Source organism: Phacochoerus africanus, chromosome 7, assembly GCF_016906955.1.
Source record: "Phacochoerus africanus isolate WHEZ1 chromosome 7, ROS_Pafr_v1, whole genome shotgun sequence".
Taxonomy (NCBI): Eukaryota; Metazoa; Chordata; class Mammalia; order Artiodactyla; family Suidae; genus Phacochoerus; species Phacochoerus africanus.
The window spans coordinates 5,290,883-5,311,415 of NC_062550.1; the positions used below are offsets into that span (position 1 = coordinate 5,290,883).

A 20,533-nucleotide genomic window follows, 5' to 3' on the forward strand; every position below is an offset into this window, starting at 1 on the left:
CTTTGTATGTTATAGGTGTTACAGACTGTATTCTTACAATAAAGCAAGCTAGAGAAAAGAACATGTTAGGAAAATCATAAGGAAGAGAAAATACATTCACAGTACTTTATTTATCAATACTCTATTCACATTGTCTTTTTGGGGGGTGGGGGTGGGGCTTTTTAGGTCCACAACCCTGACAATGGCAGTTTCCAGGCTAGGGGTTTAATTGGAGCTACAGCTACCGGCCTACACCACAGCCACAGCAACACAGGATCTGAGCCGTGTCTGTGACCTGCACCACAGCTCACAGCAATGCTGGCTCCTTAACCTGCTGAGCATGGCCAAAGATCGAACACGCATCCTTACAGAGACAACCTTGGGTCCTTAACCTGCTGAACCACACTGGGAACTCCTTTTCTTTTCTAATATAATCCCTTAATGTTCTCAGTTTCCTGTAGGTACTTATTTAGCTGCATTTCCCAAATTTGGATACATTGTAGTTTTTATTTTCATCCAGTTCAAAATATTCCCTAATTTCCCTTTAGACTTCCTCTTAAAACCATGGATTATTTAAAAATATGTTTCCTAATTTTAAAATATTTCCATAGTTTCCAACTATCTTTCTGTTATTTCTGGCTTAATTCTGTAGAGTTTAGATAACATACTTTGTATGATTTCAGTTCTTTTAAATGTGTTGAGGTTTATTTTATGACCCTAGAAATGGCCTATCTTGGTGAATATCCCATGAATGCTTGAAAAGAATGTGTATTTGGCTGTTGTGTGGAGTGTTCTATAAATGTCGATAGGATCAAGTTGGTTACATGTTCAGGACTATATTCTTGCTTGTTTTCTGCCCATTTGTTCTATAAGAGAGAAGTGTTTAAGTCTCCAAAATGATTTTGCATTTGCCTATCTCTCTTTCCATTCCTGTCAGTTTGAAACTCTGAGAAAAACAGTATATTCATATTTACCATTTATGCTTTTCTTTATTTCTGAAGTTCCAAGTTCCTCTCTGCTGTCATTTTCCTTCTCCCCGAGGAACTTCCTTTAACATCTTTTTGAGAAAGTCTGCTGGAGACAAATTACCTCAGTGTTCCTGCTTTGACAATATCTTCAATGCTTCTTCATTCTTAACAGATTTTTGTTGTTATTGTTGGATATAGAATTCTGGGTTGACAGTTCTTTTGTAACTTTTTTTTTTTTTTTTGGCTGCACCCTTGGTATGTGGAAGTACCCTGGCCAGGGATCAAATCTAAGCTACAGCTGCAACTTATACGACAGCTGCAGCAATGCCAGATTCTTAACCCACTGAACCATAGCAAGAACTCCTGTTATCACTGTTTAAATGTTGTTCCATTGTCTTCTGGCCTCCATGGTTTGTGGTGAGAAATCTGTAGTCATTCAGATGGTTTTCTCCCTACACGTCATTTCTGAAGTTACTCTCAAGATTTTTTAAATTTATCTTTGGTTTTCAGTAGTTTTAGTATGATGTATTTGAGTGTGATTTTCTTTGAGGTTTGCTGAGCTCCCTGAATCTGTAAGTTTATGTTTTTCCACCAAATCTGAGCAGATTTCAGCTATTATTTCCTGAAGTTAAAATTTTTTTTGTACCAACCTTTTCCTCTTCTCCTTTTGGTACTCCAGTGACACGGATATGAGACCTTTTGGTTTTATACCACATGTCTCTGTTTCATAGTGCCTGGGGATATATTCTTTTCTCTCTCTTGATCAGATTAGATTATTGCTAGTCATCTATTTTCTTTTTTTTTTAATATACAATGATTTTTTTCCATTATAGCTGGTTTACAGTGTTCTGTCAATTTTCCACTGTACAGCAAGGTGACCCAGTTACACATACATGTATACGTTCTTTTTTCTCACATTATCATGCTCCATCACAAGTGACGAGACAGGGAGTTCCTGTCGTGGCGCAGTGGTTAACGAATCCGACTAGGAACCATGAGGTTGAGGGTTCATTCCCTGCCCTTGCTCAGTGGGTTAATGATCCGGCATTGCTGTGGCTCTGGTGTAGGCTGGTGGCTACAGCTCTGATTCGACCCTTAGCCTGGGAACCTCCATATGCCATGGGAGCGGCCCAAGAAATAGCAAAAAAAAAAAAAAAAAAAGTGACGAGACATAGTTCCCAGTGCTACACAGCAGGATCTCATTGCTAATCCATTCCAAAGGCACTAGTCTGCATCTATTAACCCCCTGCACTCCATCCATCCCGCTCCTTCCCCCTCCCCCTTGGTAACCACAAGTCTGTTCTCCAAGTCCATGATTTTCTTTTCTGTGGAAAGGTTCATTAGTGCCATATATTAGATTCCAGATATAAGTGATATCATATGGTATTTGTCTTTCTCTTTCTGACTGACTTCACTCAGTATGAGAGTCTCTAGTTCCATCCACGTTGCTGCAAAGGGCATTATCTATTTTCAGGTTCACCGACTCACTCCTCGTCATCTCCATTCTGTCATTGAGCCAATCCAGTGAAATTTTTTTATTTCAGTCATTGTATTTTCCTGTTCTAAAGTTTCCACTTGGTTCTTTAAAAAAAAAAAAAAAACCTCCTATTTCTTTGCTCAGAACCTCTGTCTTTCCATTTATTTCAAGGATATTTACTCTTACTTTGTGGTTATAGTAGCTGCTTTAAAATATGATGATTTCAATTTCTCGGCCATCTTGGAGTTGGTGCCTATTGTCTTTTATCTTGAAAGTTGTTGGGATTTTCCTGATTCTTTGCATGTAGAGTCATTTTGGATTGTATCATGGACATTTTTGATATTATGACACTCTGTCCTGTTAAAATCCTCAGTAGGGTGCTGGTTGACTTATTCCTTTTAAAGCAGGCCGTCAATCCAGTTAGTTTCAGAATGAAGGTCTTTACCTGCCTTCTGTTGTTTCTGCATCAGTTTGATTTTCCAAGCCATCACAGTTTATCAGGCCAGCCCATGAGTGCAGCATCCAGGGGCCAGTCTTAACTAACTGGAGTGAAATTACCAAAGCTTTTGCTCTTGGATAGTTTCACACATGTGCACATCAGAGGTGAACCTGGAACTTTCTTTATCTGGGCATCCCTTTTTCTCCCTCTCTACTCTCTGTGATTTCTCCCTACACTCTCCAGCACCCAAGGACTCTCTCGTTTTGGTCTTCTGCTTGGAAAATTTTAGGTTTTAGCTTGTCTGTGCTGTTGAGTGCTTCTCACCACTGGGTCTACCTCTAAAGGCAACATGGTGAGAGAAAATAATGTGCATTCTGCCAACCCTATTTGAACACAGGGATCCTTTTTCCCATTTCCTCTGGTGAGAAGAATTTCGGTTTGGGGGACCTACTTGGCCATTGCTGTTGCTGGCACCATCACAGAAGTGCAGTTTTGCACCTGGGCTTGCCTCAGCTCAGGAAGGGAACAGTAAAAAGAGACAAGAAGGGGGCATTCCCTCATACTGTACTTCAGCTGCCCACCTTCCTAGTCCTTTGGTCAGAAAGCAGGCTTTCTCTTGGAGCTTTTTCTATCCACACCCACTGCAGAATTCCAGAATTAGGATTGCCCTGAAGCAGTCCTTAAGCAGGGAATATAGGAGGGAAAAAAAAACCCATGAAACATACCACCGTGTAAGTCATTCTTCAAGGTTTGATTTCCCTCTCCATCAGCCTCGTGTTATTTACTTTAGGTAGAGTCCTCAGAGAGTCCCTTTTTGTATCCTGCCTAGAGTTTTTAGTTGTACTCAGGGGAAGAGAGAGGTTGACGTGTGCCTGCTTCGTCTTAACTGGGACCAGAAGCACATCTCAGGCAGGACTCTGGCCCTGCCTGGAAAGCTGTGCCCTCGGATGACACAGCGCCTCCTCATCCCTCATGCCTCAAGGGGTTGCTCTCCGGCATTCTCAGCTGAAGTGCCCCTGACCTCGCTCTGGTCCATCATTCTCAGTCACATTCGCTATCTGAAGTTATCTGATTCACTTATTGTCCCATGTTTTTGCTGTACTTTCCTGCCATCACATGATGAGCTCCTTGAGGACGTGGGTTCTTCCACCTTGCCCATCAATGTGTGTGTACCACCTAGAGCAGCACATGGTAAGAGTTTGCATATGTTTATGACCGACAGGCTGACCGATGGGAAGGCTGGATCTGACTGACCATTAAGCTCTAAAGAGGCAGGCCTCAGGAATAGGAAACTTCTGGAGAAGGCCATAGAAAACCCTTCTAACTCCTCTAGAGGAGACAAGGCTATAAAATAGGAGAGACGAGTGGGAAATCAGTAGGAGTCCCTAGTGTGAGCAGAATAATCGAGCCTTATGGCCTAGTAGAGAAATTGGGTTGAAACGCTGCTTGGATATGTGTTTAAACAGGGCGATCAGTTTGATAGTGAGTTCACTTCTCAGAGACAGAATGTAGCTCTCGGGACCTCCATCCTTTTGGGGGGAGGTCCAGGTGAGTCCTCTGAGTACAGGTAAGATCTGGGAGAAGCTTAAAGGTGAAGGCAGGGGAAAATGTATCGTTAGGACCGACAGCCCTTTTAAGCAATAGTTGGGAAAATGCAGCACGGTCCACCCAAGCTTCCAAAGCCGTGGTGGGGAAGTAGCAATGGAGGATTTCGCTAGAAGTTGATAGATCAACCAGTCTTTGGATCCCTTCCTATCCTTGAAATTCCATGATTCTGTGGAGTCCGGTAGGCAGTTGGAGAGAGATGGAATGGAGAGGCAGGTGAGGCTACCATGCTAGTGGTAGAGGCGTGGGCCAACAGCATCCGGGCGGGAGCTGGGGACACGAGAACAGATGACCTCTCAGACGAGTACCTCAGCTTCAGGGTGGAAGGAGAGAGAAGGAGTGGTCCAGGGTGGGGGCGGGGGCAGGTGGGGAAGGAAAATCACACAGGCTGAGGGCACCCATAGGCCGGGTCCCAGGGTAGGTGTTCCAACCCCGGGTATTATTTAAAGAACAGCGTCCTAAAGGCAACTGGCAAGGGGGGAGACGGTTAACAGAGGTCACGTTAGGTCAACAGAGACCCTCAGACTTGGCAATACAGAGTGACTGGTGAATTCAAAGCCTGGGGAGGGGGGTTCTCAATCAAGGGAGCTGGCGCGTGTACCCCACAAGCTGGCATCTGCCAGGGGAGACAGTGCAAATGAGCACAACCCTACTTGGTCCATTTCCGCAGCAACACAGGAAGAGGCAGAAGACCCTGCCCAGTCTTCAGAGAGTCTTCAGCACCGGCCCACTGAGGAAGTGCAAGAGGTTTTACTTGCCAAACCAGGGAGTCAAACTTGGTGCAATTCACCAAAGAAGCACTGCTCTGAATACGACCCTTTCCACGTGACACACGGGTCCACAGCCCGGTGTGGGCTCTGGGGTGATGAGGGCCACCTCGTGCTCCGTGACCAGCCGCCAGGGAATCTGGGGGGGGGCCGGGGTGGCTGTCTGAGAGCAGCAGAGTTTCTTAGAAGGGAATTAAAGGAGAAGCCACATGGAGAACAATCATTACAATTTAAATTGTTGGATTCCTGGCTTGCTATCTGCTTTTTTTTTTTTTTTTTGGCTGTGTCTACAGCATACAGAAGTTCCTGGGCCAGGGTTCGAACCTGCCACAGCAGTTCACAGTTGTGCCAGAGCCACAGTGGTGACAACGCTGGATCCTTAACCTGCTGTGCCACCCGGGAACTCGTTGCTGTCTGCTTTTAAAATGTAGGACAGCAGTGGACAGAAGAGCCTTCTCTGGGGGGCTGCAGGCTTCACCCCACCAGGAGGACCTCACACACAGTGCCTGGCCCTCCATAGGCTCAGGCAGAACTGCGTTTATCGAATTGAAATGGAAAGGTTAAGCACATAAAAACCAACGGGTGGCCCTCACCTCTGTGGAACTGACGTTTCGTGGCTCCTGCCCCGTGAGGTGTGAAGTTAGAGGGGCACCAAGTCTACAGTTTCAGATGGAGTGAAAATGGAGGTGAGCAAGCCTCGCCTCTGGCACTGGCCGGCCCGGAGTTGATTGACGAGAGATCCTGGGACGGGCTGTGTGCTTGGGGCAGGCTGCTTAACTTCACTAAACCACAGCATCCTCTTTTGCAAAGCGGGGAGGCCATGCCAGCACTGCTGCGAAAACTCAGATTCTGTATGACAAGGGACCGACTGTCCCAGCCCCACTGGTCACGGAGCCCGTTAGGGGCGGCGATTATCCTAAAACCACAGCGCTCACCTGGTGTTGCACACAGAGGGCCACAGGCAAAGCGGTCCAGCTCTGGGAGTCACATAAACCTCTGACTGCCTGCTTTTTTTTTTTTTTTTTTTCTTTGTAAGCAGCTCACCTTCTGGAGCATAAATAAAAGTTCTTTAAAAGGGCGACAAAGGGCTAGTTCGCTGTCCCCACCCTGGCTTTCCGGGTTCCCTGGAGGAGAAGTTCCCGTGAGGGTCCCTGGTGGGGCCTGGGTCAGGTGTCGCCCTTACTCACCCTCAGGCAGGATGCCCTGACCCCCCACGTGCGGGGAGTGAGTGCCGTTCCGACCAAGGCCACCAGGGAGGAAGAAGTGACCAAGGGATCACGGGGCTTCAGGCTCCCTCATTGGTTTTAGTGACCGGGAGAGTCCAGGGCACCCCACAGTCCTTCAGCCACAGGCTTCACTGTGCCCTGTGGTGGCCCAGCCACGTCTTATCGGCGCCCATCGTTCTGGGAGCAAACAGAATTTTGATCATTTTATATCCCACACACCTAAGCTCTGAATGGGCGCTGGGACTGAGAATCTGTACCGGTTGCTCCTGGACCAGTAGCTTTGGTCCGTGTTGTCACTCCAACCTGCACCTCCAGAAATAAACGTTCTTAGTTGATTTCTTCCAAAAACAAAGTCATAGTGTGTTTTCTCATCCCTCCGGGAATAAACGAGCCCTTCCTGCTCTGTGACTGCGGGAAACGTCGAACGGCGTTTATCTGGAAATGGACAAGGGCTCCTGACATTTAAGAAGCTTCCCTAACAGGCAGTTGGGGAAATAAGATTGTATTTTAAGAATTAAGTTAGACCAGATGTGAAATAACAGACTTGCGCGGTATCTTTGAAACAAACCGGGGTGGGGGAACCCTTGGGAGATGAATGAGGCCATTAAATTTAAGCAGAAATACTTATATATATTTTTTTCTTTTAAGACCAAAACAGAAGGTCGCAGATTCAGAACTAGCTTGCGAGCAGGCTCACCAGTACCTTGTTACCAAAGCAAAAACCAGATGGGCCGACTTGTCCAAGGTAAGAAAATAATTATTTCCTTAAAAAGAAAGGACCTGGCTTTCAGGGTTCCCAGGTCCTTGGGACAATCAGCTGTTCTGATCCAGCTGCGGAGCCGGGAAAGCAGCTTTCTGGACCCAATCTGGTGACTCCTTTTAGTCTCAAAATGCTTTTTCAAAATGAATTCTCACATTCCAAATCCATCCATCTTTAGAAAAATAGTCATTGATGGAGTCACACGGACAAAAAGTCATGCCTTTATCTCAGGTTTGATAGGAATTAAAAGTTCAAATGAAAAATGGAAGATGCGCTTGGTACTTACTTTCACACCGTTAGAAGCACGCGTGTTAAAGAGATTTTTTTCCCTGTCTCGCCAGAATTAACGAAGACACATTTTTAACTTTAATATCCGTTTATTTTCTCTTTATTTATTTTTTGAATGTTACGGACGTGTAGTTGATCTACGGTGTTGTGTTCATTTCTGCTCCGTAGCACGGTGACTCAGTTATATCTCTATCTCCAGTATCTTTTTCATATTCTTTTCCATTGTGGTTTCTCGCAGGATGTTGAATGGAGTTCCCCGTGCGGGACAGAAGGACCTCGTTGCTTATCCATCCTGATTGTCATAGTTTGCGCCTGCTGATCCCAAACTCCCAGTTCTTCCTCCCACCCCACCCCCACCCCCGGTTCCCACACGTCTGTCCTCTCTGCCTATGAGTCAGTCTCTGAGAAAACACATTCTGAGGGCGAATATTCTCCAAGGGGAATCCTGCAAATTGTGATTGGTTGCGGTGTCGGGGCGGGAGACACGCTCTAACCATGACCTGCAGGACAGCAGATCTGAGAGGCAAGCCTGGGTCATCCTGAAATCCAGGACGTGACGGGGGAGCAGTCAGCATTTCATGATGCCACAAGGACGCGGTGACTTCATGCCACAGGGGTTTGGAAACTGCGTTGCAGGAGTATTTTCATGCTGTTTCGAGCAACGTTCCGCTTTGTTCCGTCTGAGCGTTTTCTTTCTGTTCGCTCTGTCTAGGCCTGTGTCTGATGTGAAATCCTGCTTTTAAGTCCTGTTTAGCACCTAGGCTGCCCCTCCTTGGTTCCGACCCCCATAGCATTGGCTGTGCCAGCCCAGGCTGGCAGGTCACACAGACAGAGCAGGGCCAGCCTGCAGAGCCGTCCTCTGGGTCGAGGACAGGGCCAGTTCTGGGCTGCGAATGGCAGCCACACAGGGCACACCTGTGCCAGCCAGGGAGAGGGCAGAGCCTGGCACCATGACGCCGTCGGCCATGGGCCCCCCCATCCATAATTCTCTCTGGCCTTCAAACTCCCTCAGGCCTGACCTGTTCAGGAAAAAGCCCCTTCTCCCCAGCCTGCCTCCCCTCCCAGCTGCCCTGCCCTCCTTCCTGTCACGGGAGCAGCTCCCTCCCGAGCAGGCCTCCACCGGGCCCCTGGGGCGCTGCTCTCCGTGGGCCTGGGGCCTCCCAAGGGCCACGCCCAGGGCCCCTGGCCGCTCCAACCCCCTTCGACTTAGTGCGCAGGGACTTGTACCCGGGGTGGGTGGTAGCCGAGTCTGCTCCCGCCTGGCGGAGCTCATGGACCAGGAGAGGTGACGCCGAGGAGCAAAGGCAGGGCATTCGCAAAGCTGTTGGGTGCTGAAAGGAGCAGGCTGTGGATGTCTTTGTTTCCGCCGTGTTCGGCTCCATCCTTCCTGAGGTGCTCCCGCCCCGGCTCCCCGACACCCCGCGGGGCCCCTCCCTGCCTGTCCCTGCCCGCCCCTCCTCTTCTCCGTCACGTGGACTCTTGCGCCTGCACCTGATTCCATGGCCTCTTGCAGTGTCTTTAGCCTGGATGTTGTGCAGATCCCAGACTGTGTGTGGAGGAGGTGGGGGGGCCCCACGGTTCTGTGCTGCTGAACCAGCAGCCTTGGGTCTGTCCCCTGGCCCCCTCCTCCATCCCTTCTAGAACCTAGCCTGGCAGGAGTGCGGAGGGAGGAGACATGGCAGGTGACAGAGGGAGGGGGATCAGAGGGGGTCTGAAGGGGTGGGGGGGGCATCTTGTCCAGAACCAAGCGTCTTGTCGCCTGTCTTGGGAGTAAATGACCCTGGTCTTATGGACGTCACTGTCGCTGTTTGTTTGGAGTAAAGCACTGAGGGATTAGTTCTAACCAGCAGAAAGTATGGCACATAAATAAGATTAGCAGGCGTCCCCCCAGCCCGCCTGGTGATGAGACAGGCCCGCTCACAGGGGCTCGTGTCCCTGCTCTTTAGGTCTGGGTCCCTGCGTCCCTCGTGTCCCCGCTCTTTAGGTCTGGGTCCCTGCATTTGAGCTGGTAAAAGTGACCACAGGTGTGGAGTTCATCTCCCTCCTGCTCCATTTCAGTTGGGAATTCTCCAGACAAGCCCTGCTAATACCCCAAAGGAGGGGTTCTCCAGGAAAACTGCCTTTGAACTTGAACAGGGATTCAGCATGAGGCATCTGGTGATCTTCAGATAGAGTCACGGGCTCCCCGCCCTGCCACGGTCCCCTCCAGCTGAGTTCTCCGAAGCACTTAGGAGTCGGCCCATGGGGGGCAGTTTAACAGGCTCGTTTCTATTTAAGTGTCTTTGTAAAGTAAGTTCAGTGGTTTCTTCCCCAAACATTGTTACGTGCTAACTAATAACGCAGCAGTGCATTGCGGCAAGGTGCTAAAGACACGCTAACAAAAAATAAAATAAAACAAAGGCACAGTCTCTGGTGTGAACACCAACACCAACGCCAAAGAATGCCGTGTGTTATGATGGAGGCGGCTTGTGTGGAGTGGGGGTGCCCAAGAAGAAGGGGTCCCTTGAAAGATGAGCAGATGGCAGGCAGGGCTGCTAGGGCTGTGGAGGGTGTTGAGACTGAACCAGGGCAAGGTGGTGGGGGCTGCAGGTAGCCCAGCGTGGATGTGTCAGACCGAGGGGTCAGAACCCGGTGGATTTCAGTGCGAGGCAGGGCAGGCTACGCAGGGAACAGATCACAGCAGGCTGGACGTGCGGTAGCTTTTTAAAAGTTGCGATAAACTGCACACAACATAAAATTACCATCCCAACCATTTTTAACTGTGCCAGTTCAGTGGCATGAAATACATTCACATCGTTGTGCAGGGGGCTCTAAGTTCTTTTCTTTTTTTGCTTTCTTAGGGTCACGTGTGTGGCATATAGAGAGGTTCCCAGGCTAGGCGTCGAGTCAAAGCTACAGCTGCCAGCTTACACCACAGCCACAGCAACACGGGATCTCCAGCCACATCTGCGACCTATACCACAGCTCACAGCAACCCTGGATCCTTAACCCACTGAGTGAGGCCTGGGATCGAACCCACAACCTCACGGTTCCTAGTCGGCTTTGTTTCCACTGTGCCACAACAGGAACGCCTATGCTCTAAGTTTTTAAAGGGACTTTAAAATTCTCCAGACCTAATCATTTTAATCTTGTTTTTTTAAGTTGTGACACTGCAGTGGAATATAATAATATATATTATTTAACATATAATAGTTTATATACACACACACACATATATAGTTTATACTATTGTTTATATAATATATATTATTTAACACACATAGTTTATATATATATATATACACATAGTATGTACTTATATGTGTATATATAACATACGAATTTATAATGTAGATGTATTTACACAGATATAATGTATTCGTAGAGTTGAAATCAGTTTTAGGACGTGCCTGTGCATGAATCCCGGATCGTGCATCTCCTTATAACCACCATCCAGATGAAGGAAGAGGATGCGGACAACAACTCAGACCAGGGAGCCCCGCTTTTCCTGTAAAGGGCCAGACAGCACACCCTTCTGGTGCTGGAGGCCTCACGCCCTGTCCCGGCGCTCGGACGCCTGACGTACCTCCCGTCTCGGGGGGTGGAGCTGTGGCTCATCGCCGTTGCCATCAGCACGTGTTGGTTACGCATGAGCCTGGGTGTTTGTCTCCTGGCTGGTGGCCTTTCCTCTATCTGTGAGGCGCTTAAACCGTCCTCATTCCTTTCTAGCTTTTTTTTCTGCCCCGTTTCGGTGATTTTTATGACTCTGTCTTCCACCTCTCTGATCCGTTCCTCTGCGTCATCGAATCTTTGATTCCTTTTCGTGCAGTTTGGTTTCAGTCATCGTGTTCTCCAGCCCCGCTCGGTCCTTCCACGTGTCTTCTCGCTGCCTTTATCCTCCCTCTGCTGAGTTCTCCCAGCATCTTCGTGATCATGGCTTTGGAGTCTTTTGGGGGGGTCGCCTGTCTCCCCTTCCCTGAATTCTTCCTCTGGGGTTTTACCTTGTTGCTGTCTGTGGGCCGTGTTCCTCCGTCACCTTATTTTGCCTCTTTGCTTTTATTTCTATGTATTTGGTAGGCAGGCAGTGTTTTCGGACCTTGGAGAAGTGGCTTTTTGCAGATGTCCTGTGCATCCCAGCTGCACACTCTGGTCAGCAGAGTGTGGAGGGGTGGCCCCTATGTGGGCTGTGTTGCTTCTCCTGCTGTCGCCAGTCTAATGGACACGGATGGCCCACCCTCAGCTGGTGGTCCCTGCCTTGTGTAGAGGCCACTGGTGGCTGGTGAGCAGGGCCTGGTCCTGAGGCTTCTGATGGCAGGGCCCCAGGGGGTCCCATGGCAATGCTGACCCACTGGTGGGCAGAGCCGGGTTCTAGAGCGGGTGGTTATGGGGCTGGAGGTCCTGGATATAGTGCCAGTCTGCTGGTAGGAAGGGCTAATTCCCGGCACAGCTGGCCTCAGGGTCTGGGGTGTCCTAAAGCTGCTGTTGGCCCACTGGTGATTGGGGCTGGATGCTGGGCAGCTCTCTGTGGGGTCCCGGATGCCTTGGGACTGGTGTCAGCCCATCGGTGAGTGAGGCTGGATCCCAGTGTGGCCGTCTGAAGAGCTGCCATGGTCCTGGGGCCGGCAGTGGACCAGCCTGGGGGTCCCGGGGCTTGCGCTCTCCCATGGGTGAGTAAAGCTGGTCCTGGGGCTAGTGCTGGCCCACTGGTGCATGGAACTACGTCCCAGGGTCCCAGGCCCCGGAGGGCCTGAAGTTGGTGTTTCACGCTGCTGGTGGACAGGGCCAGGGTCCTGGGGGTCCCGGGGTCGGGGCCTCCGCAGTGGTGTTGAGGCTGGTCCTGGAGCTCGTGCCAGTGCCTTGGTATGTGGGGCTGAGTTCTAGATGCTCCAGTGGACAGGGCTGGGTCCAGGGTGGCTGTGAGCTCAGGGAGACTTAGGCAGCAGGCCTGCTGGTGAGTAGGGCTGGGTCTCTGCCCAGCTAGTTGCTTGGCCTGAGGGATCCCAGTCCCGGTGCCGACAGGCTGGTGAGTGGACAGGGTCCCAGCATCACTAAGCTAGAGGGAGGCCCCTTTCAATGACAGCTTCTGCCCTGGGGCCCTGCCCTGGAGGGGTGGGGTTTATGTGAACGTCCTTTAGGAGTGGAGTCTGTATTTCCCACAGCCCCCTGGTACTCCCAAGAGGAAGCCCTGCTGGCTGTGGGGGCTCGTCTTCCAGTGCAAGGTGCCCAGGCTGGGGAGCCCAGTGCGGGGCTCAGAGCCCTCCCTTCTTGGGGAGACCTCTGCCCCGTTTGTGGGTTGCCAGGGGCAGGAGTCCTGACTCGACCATGACTCTGCGGTCCCCCTGTGGTTCCTTCTTGATGTCTGTAGGTGTAGGGGACCTTTTCTGCTAGTCTTCTGGTTGTGCCTCATCAGTCACTTCTCTGGAAACAGCTGTCGTTCTGGTGTGTCCTTGGGAGGAGGGAGCTCAGCGTTTTCCTGCTTCGCCGTCTTGGCCACACCCTCTCCTGTCTTTGGCCTTCTTGATACGATAGCTTTTGATAAACGGAAGTTCTTCTTCCAATAGAGTCCGTTTTTAAACTGCTCCCTGAAGTTCTTGCTGTCGAAACCCTACCCTGAGGTCATGAAGATGTGCTGCAGCATCCCGGCCTCACCCCACACCCGGGGCCTGACGTGTGTGCCGGGTGCTCCGTGAGTGTCGCCAGCCGGGCTCCACCTCTCTTCCTCCACACGGAGACCAGGTGTCCCGGCACCTTCAGGGAAAAGCCCGTCCTTTCCCCCACTGACCTGCATCAAGACCCAGGGCTGTTTCCGGGCCTCTTGTCCCATCGGTCCATTGGTCCTATCCTGACACCAAGGCCACATCTTTAGCCCCCGTAACCCAGTAAGACCTCTTAACTAGCTGGTAGGCAAGGCCCTCGTCCTTGTTCTCCACGTGTTTTTGGACTCAGTTTGGCAAGTTCTACCAAGGGAGAAAGAACCTCCTGGGGTGTTTGGAGAGAAGCGATGTCTTTCCTGCGGAGTCTCCAGTGAACAAACGATGTATTTCCGTTGTGATCTTTTAAAATATCTTTCTTCAGTAAGTGTTTAGGCTTTCCCTCGTAGACGTCTTACATTCATTTATAAGAGTCATTCGTAGGACTTTCTAATTTTGATGCTGTTGTAAATGCTATTTTTTTGAAATCCACTTTCCGTGTCTGAGATAGAAAACTGTCGATGATTTTGCCTCTTGCTGTGGAACGCAGGTTTCTTGCCGCGTTCTCTTACTGTCAAAATTCGCTTGTGGCTTCTTTGTATCCCCCATAGTCACGTCGTCGTCGTCTGTGAGGGACGGCAGTTGTGTTTCTCCCTGCTTTGCTGTCGCTCCTCTTAACGACTTCCCCCGGCCTCACGACGCCGCCCGGTGCCTGCAGCACCAGGGTGTGAATAGAGGGCGGTGGCGGTTTTCCTGTGTGGCTCCTGCCCGCGCGGGCGGTGTCCGCAGTCGCACCCTCTGCGATGCTGGCAGAGGGCTTGGGAGGCTTGGCCGTCGCATCTTCCTCCCAGGGTCTTCAGAAGGAGGACGGGACGAGCCCTCACGTAGAAACGGTCTTACGACAGTGGACAGTGCCGAGCACTCCTCCAGGCTCTGCCCCCTCCCCTCAGTGCCTGACACATCCCCAGAGGCCCTTTGCCCTCCCCGGGGATGTTACGTGGTGCCACCTCGTCACAACTCCAGGGGTCTCATGTCCCTCGCTTCCCCTCCGGCAGCCGGGCGGCCAGGTCCCCAGTGTCGGGGAGGTGATGACCTCACGAAGTGTCCAGGCTCCGGCTGGGCCTCGTTTCTAATCTCGAACCCGAGCGGTTGGTCAGGAGCGGAACTGAGCCACACACCCGAGGCCAGCCATTGCCCGCGATCAGCCCCTTCGGGGGTGCGGTCCTAGTTGGTGTGTTACTCTGTGCGCGTCTCCAGAGGAAGGAGGAGGGCATCCGGCGTGTAGGTGAAAAGGTAATTAAGCGGCAGGAAGGGGAGAAAAACGTCTTAGATTGCTCCGGACACTGACTGTTGAAACCCCTGTGTCCCACCGGAGCGTGGCGTGACAGGTCACTCAGGGCCGCCTTCTCGCGTTGCAGAATTTCATAGAGACGGACAGTGAGGGCAACGGCATCCTTCGACGACGGGACGTCAGGAACGCGCTGTACGGCTTTGCCATCCCCCTCACGCCCAGAGAGTTCGAGAAGCTTTGGCTGAGGTGAGTGGCATCTGAGGATCTCGGCTCGGGTGGGTGGTGCAGCAAATTCAGCCCCCGGTTTCACCACTGCTCGGGGGTAGGTGGGGCCAGGATGGTTTGCCGTGTCCCGTTCCCCCCCAGAAAGCAGCCTGGCCTCGAGGAACGTGGGGAGCCAGGGAAACACTTGCCCCTGATACTAGACTTGAGAGTTTTGCATTTCCAAGGAACCGGGAGTTTAACCACATCCTTTTCCGGTTTCAGAGAAGGAAGCCACTCTCCCAGGACTTAACTCTAACACAGCTGGCTCAGCCGGCAGGCCCGCAGCGGGTAAAGGGCAAAGGCCTCTCTCCCCATTGCCTTAGGATGGAAATCAGTGTCGCACAGCCGTTTTATAGAAGAGTAATTTGTTGGAAGAAAATAACCAAACTTTTGGCAACTTGGTGGAGTTTCTCGAGAGTGTCTTAAACTGAAAATAGCATCTAGTAGTGGCTCCATTTTTCAAAAGGCACTTTAGATGTGGCTGGTTTTGAACCAGGCCCCCAGGTACAATCTTCCCCGTGTAGATGTCTGAGTTTCCAGGTGCTCGGGCAATGTGATCCCAGTTCCAGATCCGTCTCTGAATTACTTCCTGCTTCATTATATGTTTGCTGCCACTTACACTCCCCCAGGGTCGTGTGCAGCAGCGTTTGTCCTCTCAGGAGCAAGCTCATGAAGCAGTTCCCTGCCATTTTTTAGCTTTTCATCTGTTCAAAGTCGAAGACTGGAACGCTGGCCGAGTTTAGAATTAGGTGGGCTGTTTGTGTCTAATTTAGAAAAGCAACTTGAAGTTCTTACAAAATTCCTTTTTTTTTTTTTTATAGACCCGTTCCAACACAGGACCAATTTGGTCTCCCTGTCCGTTTTCTCTTCTGACAGAGTGAATGAGTGGGTCCCTCTGAGAAATCAGAGGATGGAGGTGCAGCGGGCAAATAAGTGGATGATGCAGAGGTGCCGGTGTGGCCCTGACGCTCAAGGAGCTGTCGGGGGACAGGGAACACTCAGATACGAGGGGCAGCATTGACAGTTACAAACGCGGGAGAAGGGAACAGGTGCAGCGGGATGGGAGGTGAAGGCAGGAGTGCTGGGGGCCGCGGAGGAGGGGGAGGCCGTCTTGGTGGGAGTGTTGCTGAAATAGTCCCCAGGTTCCAGATGGGGCCGCCTGACCCCTGGGGCAGTCGGGGAAGGGTTCTCCAAGCAGTGGCCTGAGGTCCAGGCTGAGAAAGGCAAGGCGAGGCTTGTCACCTGGCCGCAGTCCTCGCCGCCTGGCAGTGATCAACCAGGCGCTCGGAACAACCAGGTCTGAGCGGGGCAGTATGTGGCCCGAGCCAGGCTCTGGGAAGACGAGTCAGGAAGCAGTTCAGAGAAGGGCTTGGTGGGGCTGGGCCTCGGGAGACTGCTGTCTGCACGGAGAGGGGCGGGACGAGCCAGGAGCGGGTGCGAGCTGCAGGTGTGTGGGAGTCACAGGTCCCCGAGGGGGTTCCCGTGTGAGGAGAGCACGAGGAGCCCTCTCCCAACTCGTGGACGAGCAGCTTTGCATTCTCACGGGAGGGAGACTCTGCTGCTGCTTTGGGCTGAAGTTTCTTGTACATCTGTTAACGTTGTGAGATGCCCGCTTGGCTACCCTCTGCTGAAAACTCTTTGAGCTCAGGCCCTTGTCTTCTTTCATTTGCCCGCTGCGCTCGGTGGGTGGTGGTGGTTGAGAGTTCTGCCAGCAGTTTGTGGTCAGGACTCCTGCCTCCACCCGACAGCTCTGCGGCGCCTGTCCTATAGCTTAACTTCTCTGTGCCTCACTCTGCTCTGCTGAGTTCGCTCAGGTGGTGCCCGGGTCAGGGTAGGCAAGCTGCGGCGACAAACAAGGGCAGCCTCCCCGGACTTGCTCCAGGATGACGTCAGATTTGGGGTGGGCCTAGGGGAGCTCTAGCCACAGACACTGAGTGACCAGGAGTCCCACCTCCCCCTGATCCTTTGTGCCACCAGCACAGAAGGGGAGCGAGCGCAGGAGCGAGAGGACCGGCAGAAGCTTTGTAGGGACCAGGCCTGGAAACGTGGCCGTCACTTTGCCTGCGTTCTGTTGGCCAGAATCCACCGTGGCTGCATCCCCTGAAAGGAAGGCTGGGAGAAGCCACCTGGATGGGTGTCCAGGGGAAAAGAAATGGGGACAGGGGACCACGATGGCGTCCATGCATGTGGCGTTACCTCTGACGTCGATGGGAAGAGAGGCAGTGGAGACAGAGGGAACTCCAGGAGTGTATCCACCCGTGTCTGGGCAGGAAAGCAGAAACCGCTCTAACACTTATGGCCAAGCAGGACTTAACGTGGAGACTGACTACACAGATGGCAGAAGGACCGGAGGTCTGGCAGGGGACTGAGCTGTTCCTCAGAGGCCAGGAAGCTCCACCCCCTGGGCTGTTTGAGTGGGGCGGGGGCGGGGGCGGGGGGTTTACCTGGAGACAAGGACACTGCCCCCACCAGGGACTGGAGGGCAGAGAGGGGAGGCTGCCGCCCCTGAGGCTGTCTCAGAATCTGCTAGAATCTCAGCCTCTGTGCTGAGCTGGAGCCCCGGCCCCAGCCATGACCGCGGTGCCCCTGGAGACGCTCGGCCCTGCCCTCCTCCCACCAGGACGGGCACCTTCCTGGGCATAGGCACGTGGGCAGTTGGGAGGCGTGCAGAAGGACCAGGGTGGGCTTGAGAGCCACAGAGGAGCGTCCAGCCCAAAGAAAAAGGGGGCATCTTTTTCCAGGCTGTGGGTAACCTGGGTGGCCGGGCAGGAGGGAAGGTCGCACATCAGCTGACCCATGTCGTGAAGGGCAGGGCAAGGCGGGACTCTGGTCTGAGGGCCAAGTGTTTAGCAAAGAAAGATGGAGGCAGGCCCGGGTTCTAGAAAGATCACTGCCCATGAGGAGGGGATGAACTGCCGGAGACAGGGAGGGAGGCCTGGAGGCAAGCTAGAGGCTGTCCGTGGTCCAGGCCAGAGGACGGGGGGACCTTCCCTGGGTGGTGCTAGGACTGGGCAGGAGGTGGCGGGTGTGAGAGAGATTTAGGAAGTGAAGGTCAGCCTTGACAGCCTGGGAACAGAGGCTGCCGGACGAGGAGCTAAGATGGTCTTTGGATGGTCTGATGAGGATGCCCAGAAGTCAGGAAGACGCCCGAGTGGCCAAGAGCCCGCAGCAGCGGGCTGTGCTCTGAGTGGGGCCTCCGCCCTGCCCCGGGGCACCCGGACTGAGCTGTGTGGCCTTGGGTCAGGGACTCGCCGTCTCTGAGCTTCAGTCACCTCTCCCCTGGGGTGGTTACAGGCACCAAACCGTCTAATGAGGGTACCTGGCACACACAAGCGTAAAAATCAGTAGCCAAAAGATCATGGCGACTTGCAGTTATTTTCTGATTGCGGTATCAGTGCACGTTCATTTTAGAAGAGGCAGAAAAGCCAAAAAAAGCGTAAGGAACAGAAAAGACAGCAACTAGAAAGCAGCAAATCCCACTCAGCAGAGACGATGACCTCGGTGGCGTGGTTTTTTCCGTCCACACGCTAAGGGTTTCTGTTGACCTCAGGTAGCCGTCCTCACTCGCACGCCCCGTCCTGGCCTGTTGCTGTCGTGGCTCCGTGTTTACTGACACGGATGCCTGCCTCACCCTGGTCCCCTCCCTCCCAGGCCCCCTCTGTGTAACCGGGCAGGAGGTGGGGCCCAGCGATGGGCTGTCCAGGCACCAGGAGCCTCGTGCAGTTGCCCGTCCAAGGGAGGGGGCATCCCCTTCCCCCGGGGTAGGGGTGTGTGGGTGATTGGAACCCAGGTAGGCCGGGGAGCTCCCGGGGTCTGTGTGACCCACTCTGCCAACTCCCGGGGTCTGATGGTCAGAAGAGGAAAGCCCCCATGAGTGGGTAGGTGGAAGTGAGCAGGAACATAGCATTCAGCTCTTTCACAAAACGCAGAATTAGAGCATGAGAATCGAGACCAAAAAAATTGTCAGCCTCCATTATTCCCTCAGAATTTAGGAAGCACCTGAAAGGTGCACGGGGTTCGCACTTCGGATTTGTCTGGAGCGTCTCATTTATGCCGTAGGAGGAAATCAGTGACTTAACCCCCAAATCTCAGAGACTTGGCACGGGAGGGTGTATTTCTTATTCACTCCAAGTCTAGCATGTCTAGCGGCTCTTCTGAGCAGTTCCCGTCCAAGTGGTAATTCGGGATCTGGCGTCCAGCTGTGCCCTCAGCGGGGTCCGCGGGGGACTGCGGAGCACGGGCCCACACGGGCTTCGGTGGCTTCAGCCCAGAGCGACACGCTCCTGCCCGCAGCAGCCCACAGCCCAGGGCTGGGCGGAGGCCCCGGGAACTGCGCAGGGACGGACAGCAGGGAGCCGGTTAAGTGAGCATGGCTCCCTGAGGGTTAAAGGGACAAACCGGTTCAGCCTGAAGGAGGCCCCGGGGAAGGAACCTGCTACCTGGGTCATCAGCGGGGCGTCCGCCAGACCCTCTGCATCCGGAGTCAGCAGAGTCGGAAGATTCTTCTGTCACTTGTGTAAGAGGCACGCGCTTACACTGAGCATAAATGAGTAAGACTCTGAGCAAAGCAATGGATGTGAATATATTCACATCGTGTGTGCGACCGAATGGCTGAGCGTACAATAAATGGGCAGAGTAATCTGATTATATCATAAATTAGTGGCCATTGCCATATGCAAATGCATGTTTTTATGAGTCCTCTGTTTATGTGCGCATTTTTTTCCTGGCACATCTGTTGCCGAACCATTTTAAAATTCAACCTTTATAGGCAAGTTGATTTTTTTTAATGTTACACAAAGGATTCTTTAATGAAGGGTGAGGTTATGTAAGCAGAATTAACTCTCTTATTACTCACACTCATAACGGTATTTTAGCTGCGGTTGTGCGGTCTGGTCGTCTGTTCCGTGGAGACGGGAACGGAATGTTTACGATCTTTATTAATGAAGTAATTAAGAAGTGTCTTTTCATTCAGTTCAAGTGTCGGGATCTGGAGTTTGCGGTTGGGACTCTCTCGAGCGTAGCCCGCCGGGAAGGCAGCCCTTCCTCTGGAACCCGTGCCCTTGCGGAGCCTTAGCTCAGTGGACAGGTGTTGACATGGACGCTCTGTGAAGCGCGTTGCTGGGAGCTAGGACTTTGCTCGTCAGGATAGACGCGGCATGGTTTCTCCTCAAGAATCTGGCCACCGAGCAGGGAGAGGAGACCTGGACTGAACCGTGCAGCCAGAGGCAGGTTGAGCCTTTGGGGGGCGAATAGCAGCGGCCAACACTGGACCCTGGTCCAAGCCCCCACACACACTCACCCCCTCCCCAATCCTCGCCACACCCAGGAGCACTGGAAACACAGTTCCTTTTTTTTTTTTTTTGGCTTGCAGAAGTTCCTGGGCCAGAGATCAAACCCCTGCCACAGCCGTGACAAAGCCAGGTCCTGAACCCACTGAGCCACCAGGGGACCCCTGAAATACTGTACTCTTGCCTCAGAAGGAGAGAGACGGTCCAGCAGAGGTGTCTGCCAGGCAGGTGGTCTGTGCACGTCCTTTCAGGCGCCCTCCTCCGGGAGTGGGGAGCCTTTGGGGAGCTTCCTTCTCCGGGAGAAATTGGACCACAGCATGGCTCTGGTGGCATAAGGCTCGTCACAGGCCTGACACGGTTCAGGGGAAGCCCTGTGGCCCCGGGTCACCCTAGAAGCTCAAGAAATGGCAGCCCTCCTCCTTCCCAGGTACATGGATGGAAAACTAAGCTCCTTCCCGCCACCAGCAGTGGGGAGAGCTGTTTGCTAGAGGCACTGGCCCTCTATGCTGCCT

At 52.5% G+C, this 20,533-nt stretch overlaps 1 protein-coding gene across 4 annotated transcripts in view; it reads left to right on the plus strand.

Moving 5' to 3' along the window:
* The window catches only part of EFCAB6 (EF-hand calcium binding domain 6), a 236,080-nt gene that overhangs the window by 161,712 nt on the left and 53,835 nt on the right, over window positions 1-20,533 (plus strand). For all 4 annotated transcript variants that reach the window (XR_007135738.1, XM_047786044.1, XM_047786045.1 and 1 more), the window contains exons 20-21: window positions 7,110-7,206; window positions 14,597-14,715. Coding sequence is in view for 3 of the 4 variants with exons in the window: in XM_047786044.1 (XP_047642000.1) it covers window positions 7,110-7,206; window positions 14,597-14,715 (216 nt within the window). In the remaining variant the exon portion in view is untranslated. The remainder of the gene's footprint in view (window positions 1-7,109; window positions 7,207-14,596; window positions 14,716-20,533) is intronic.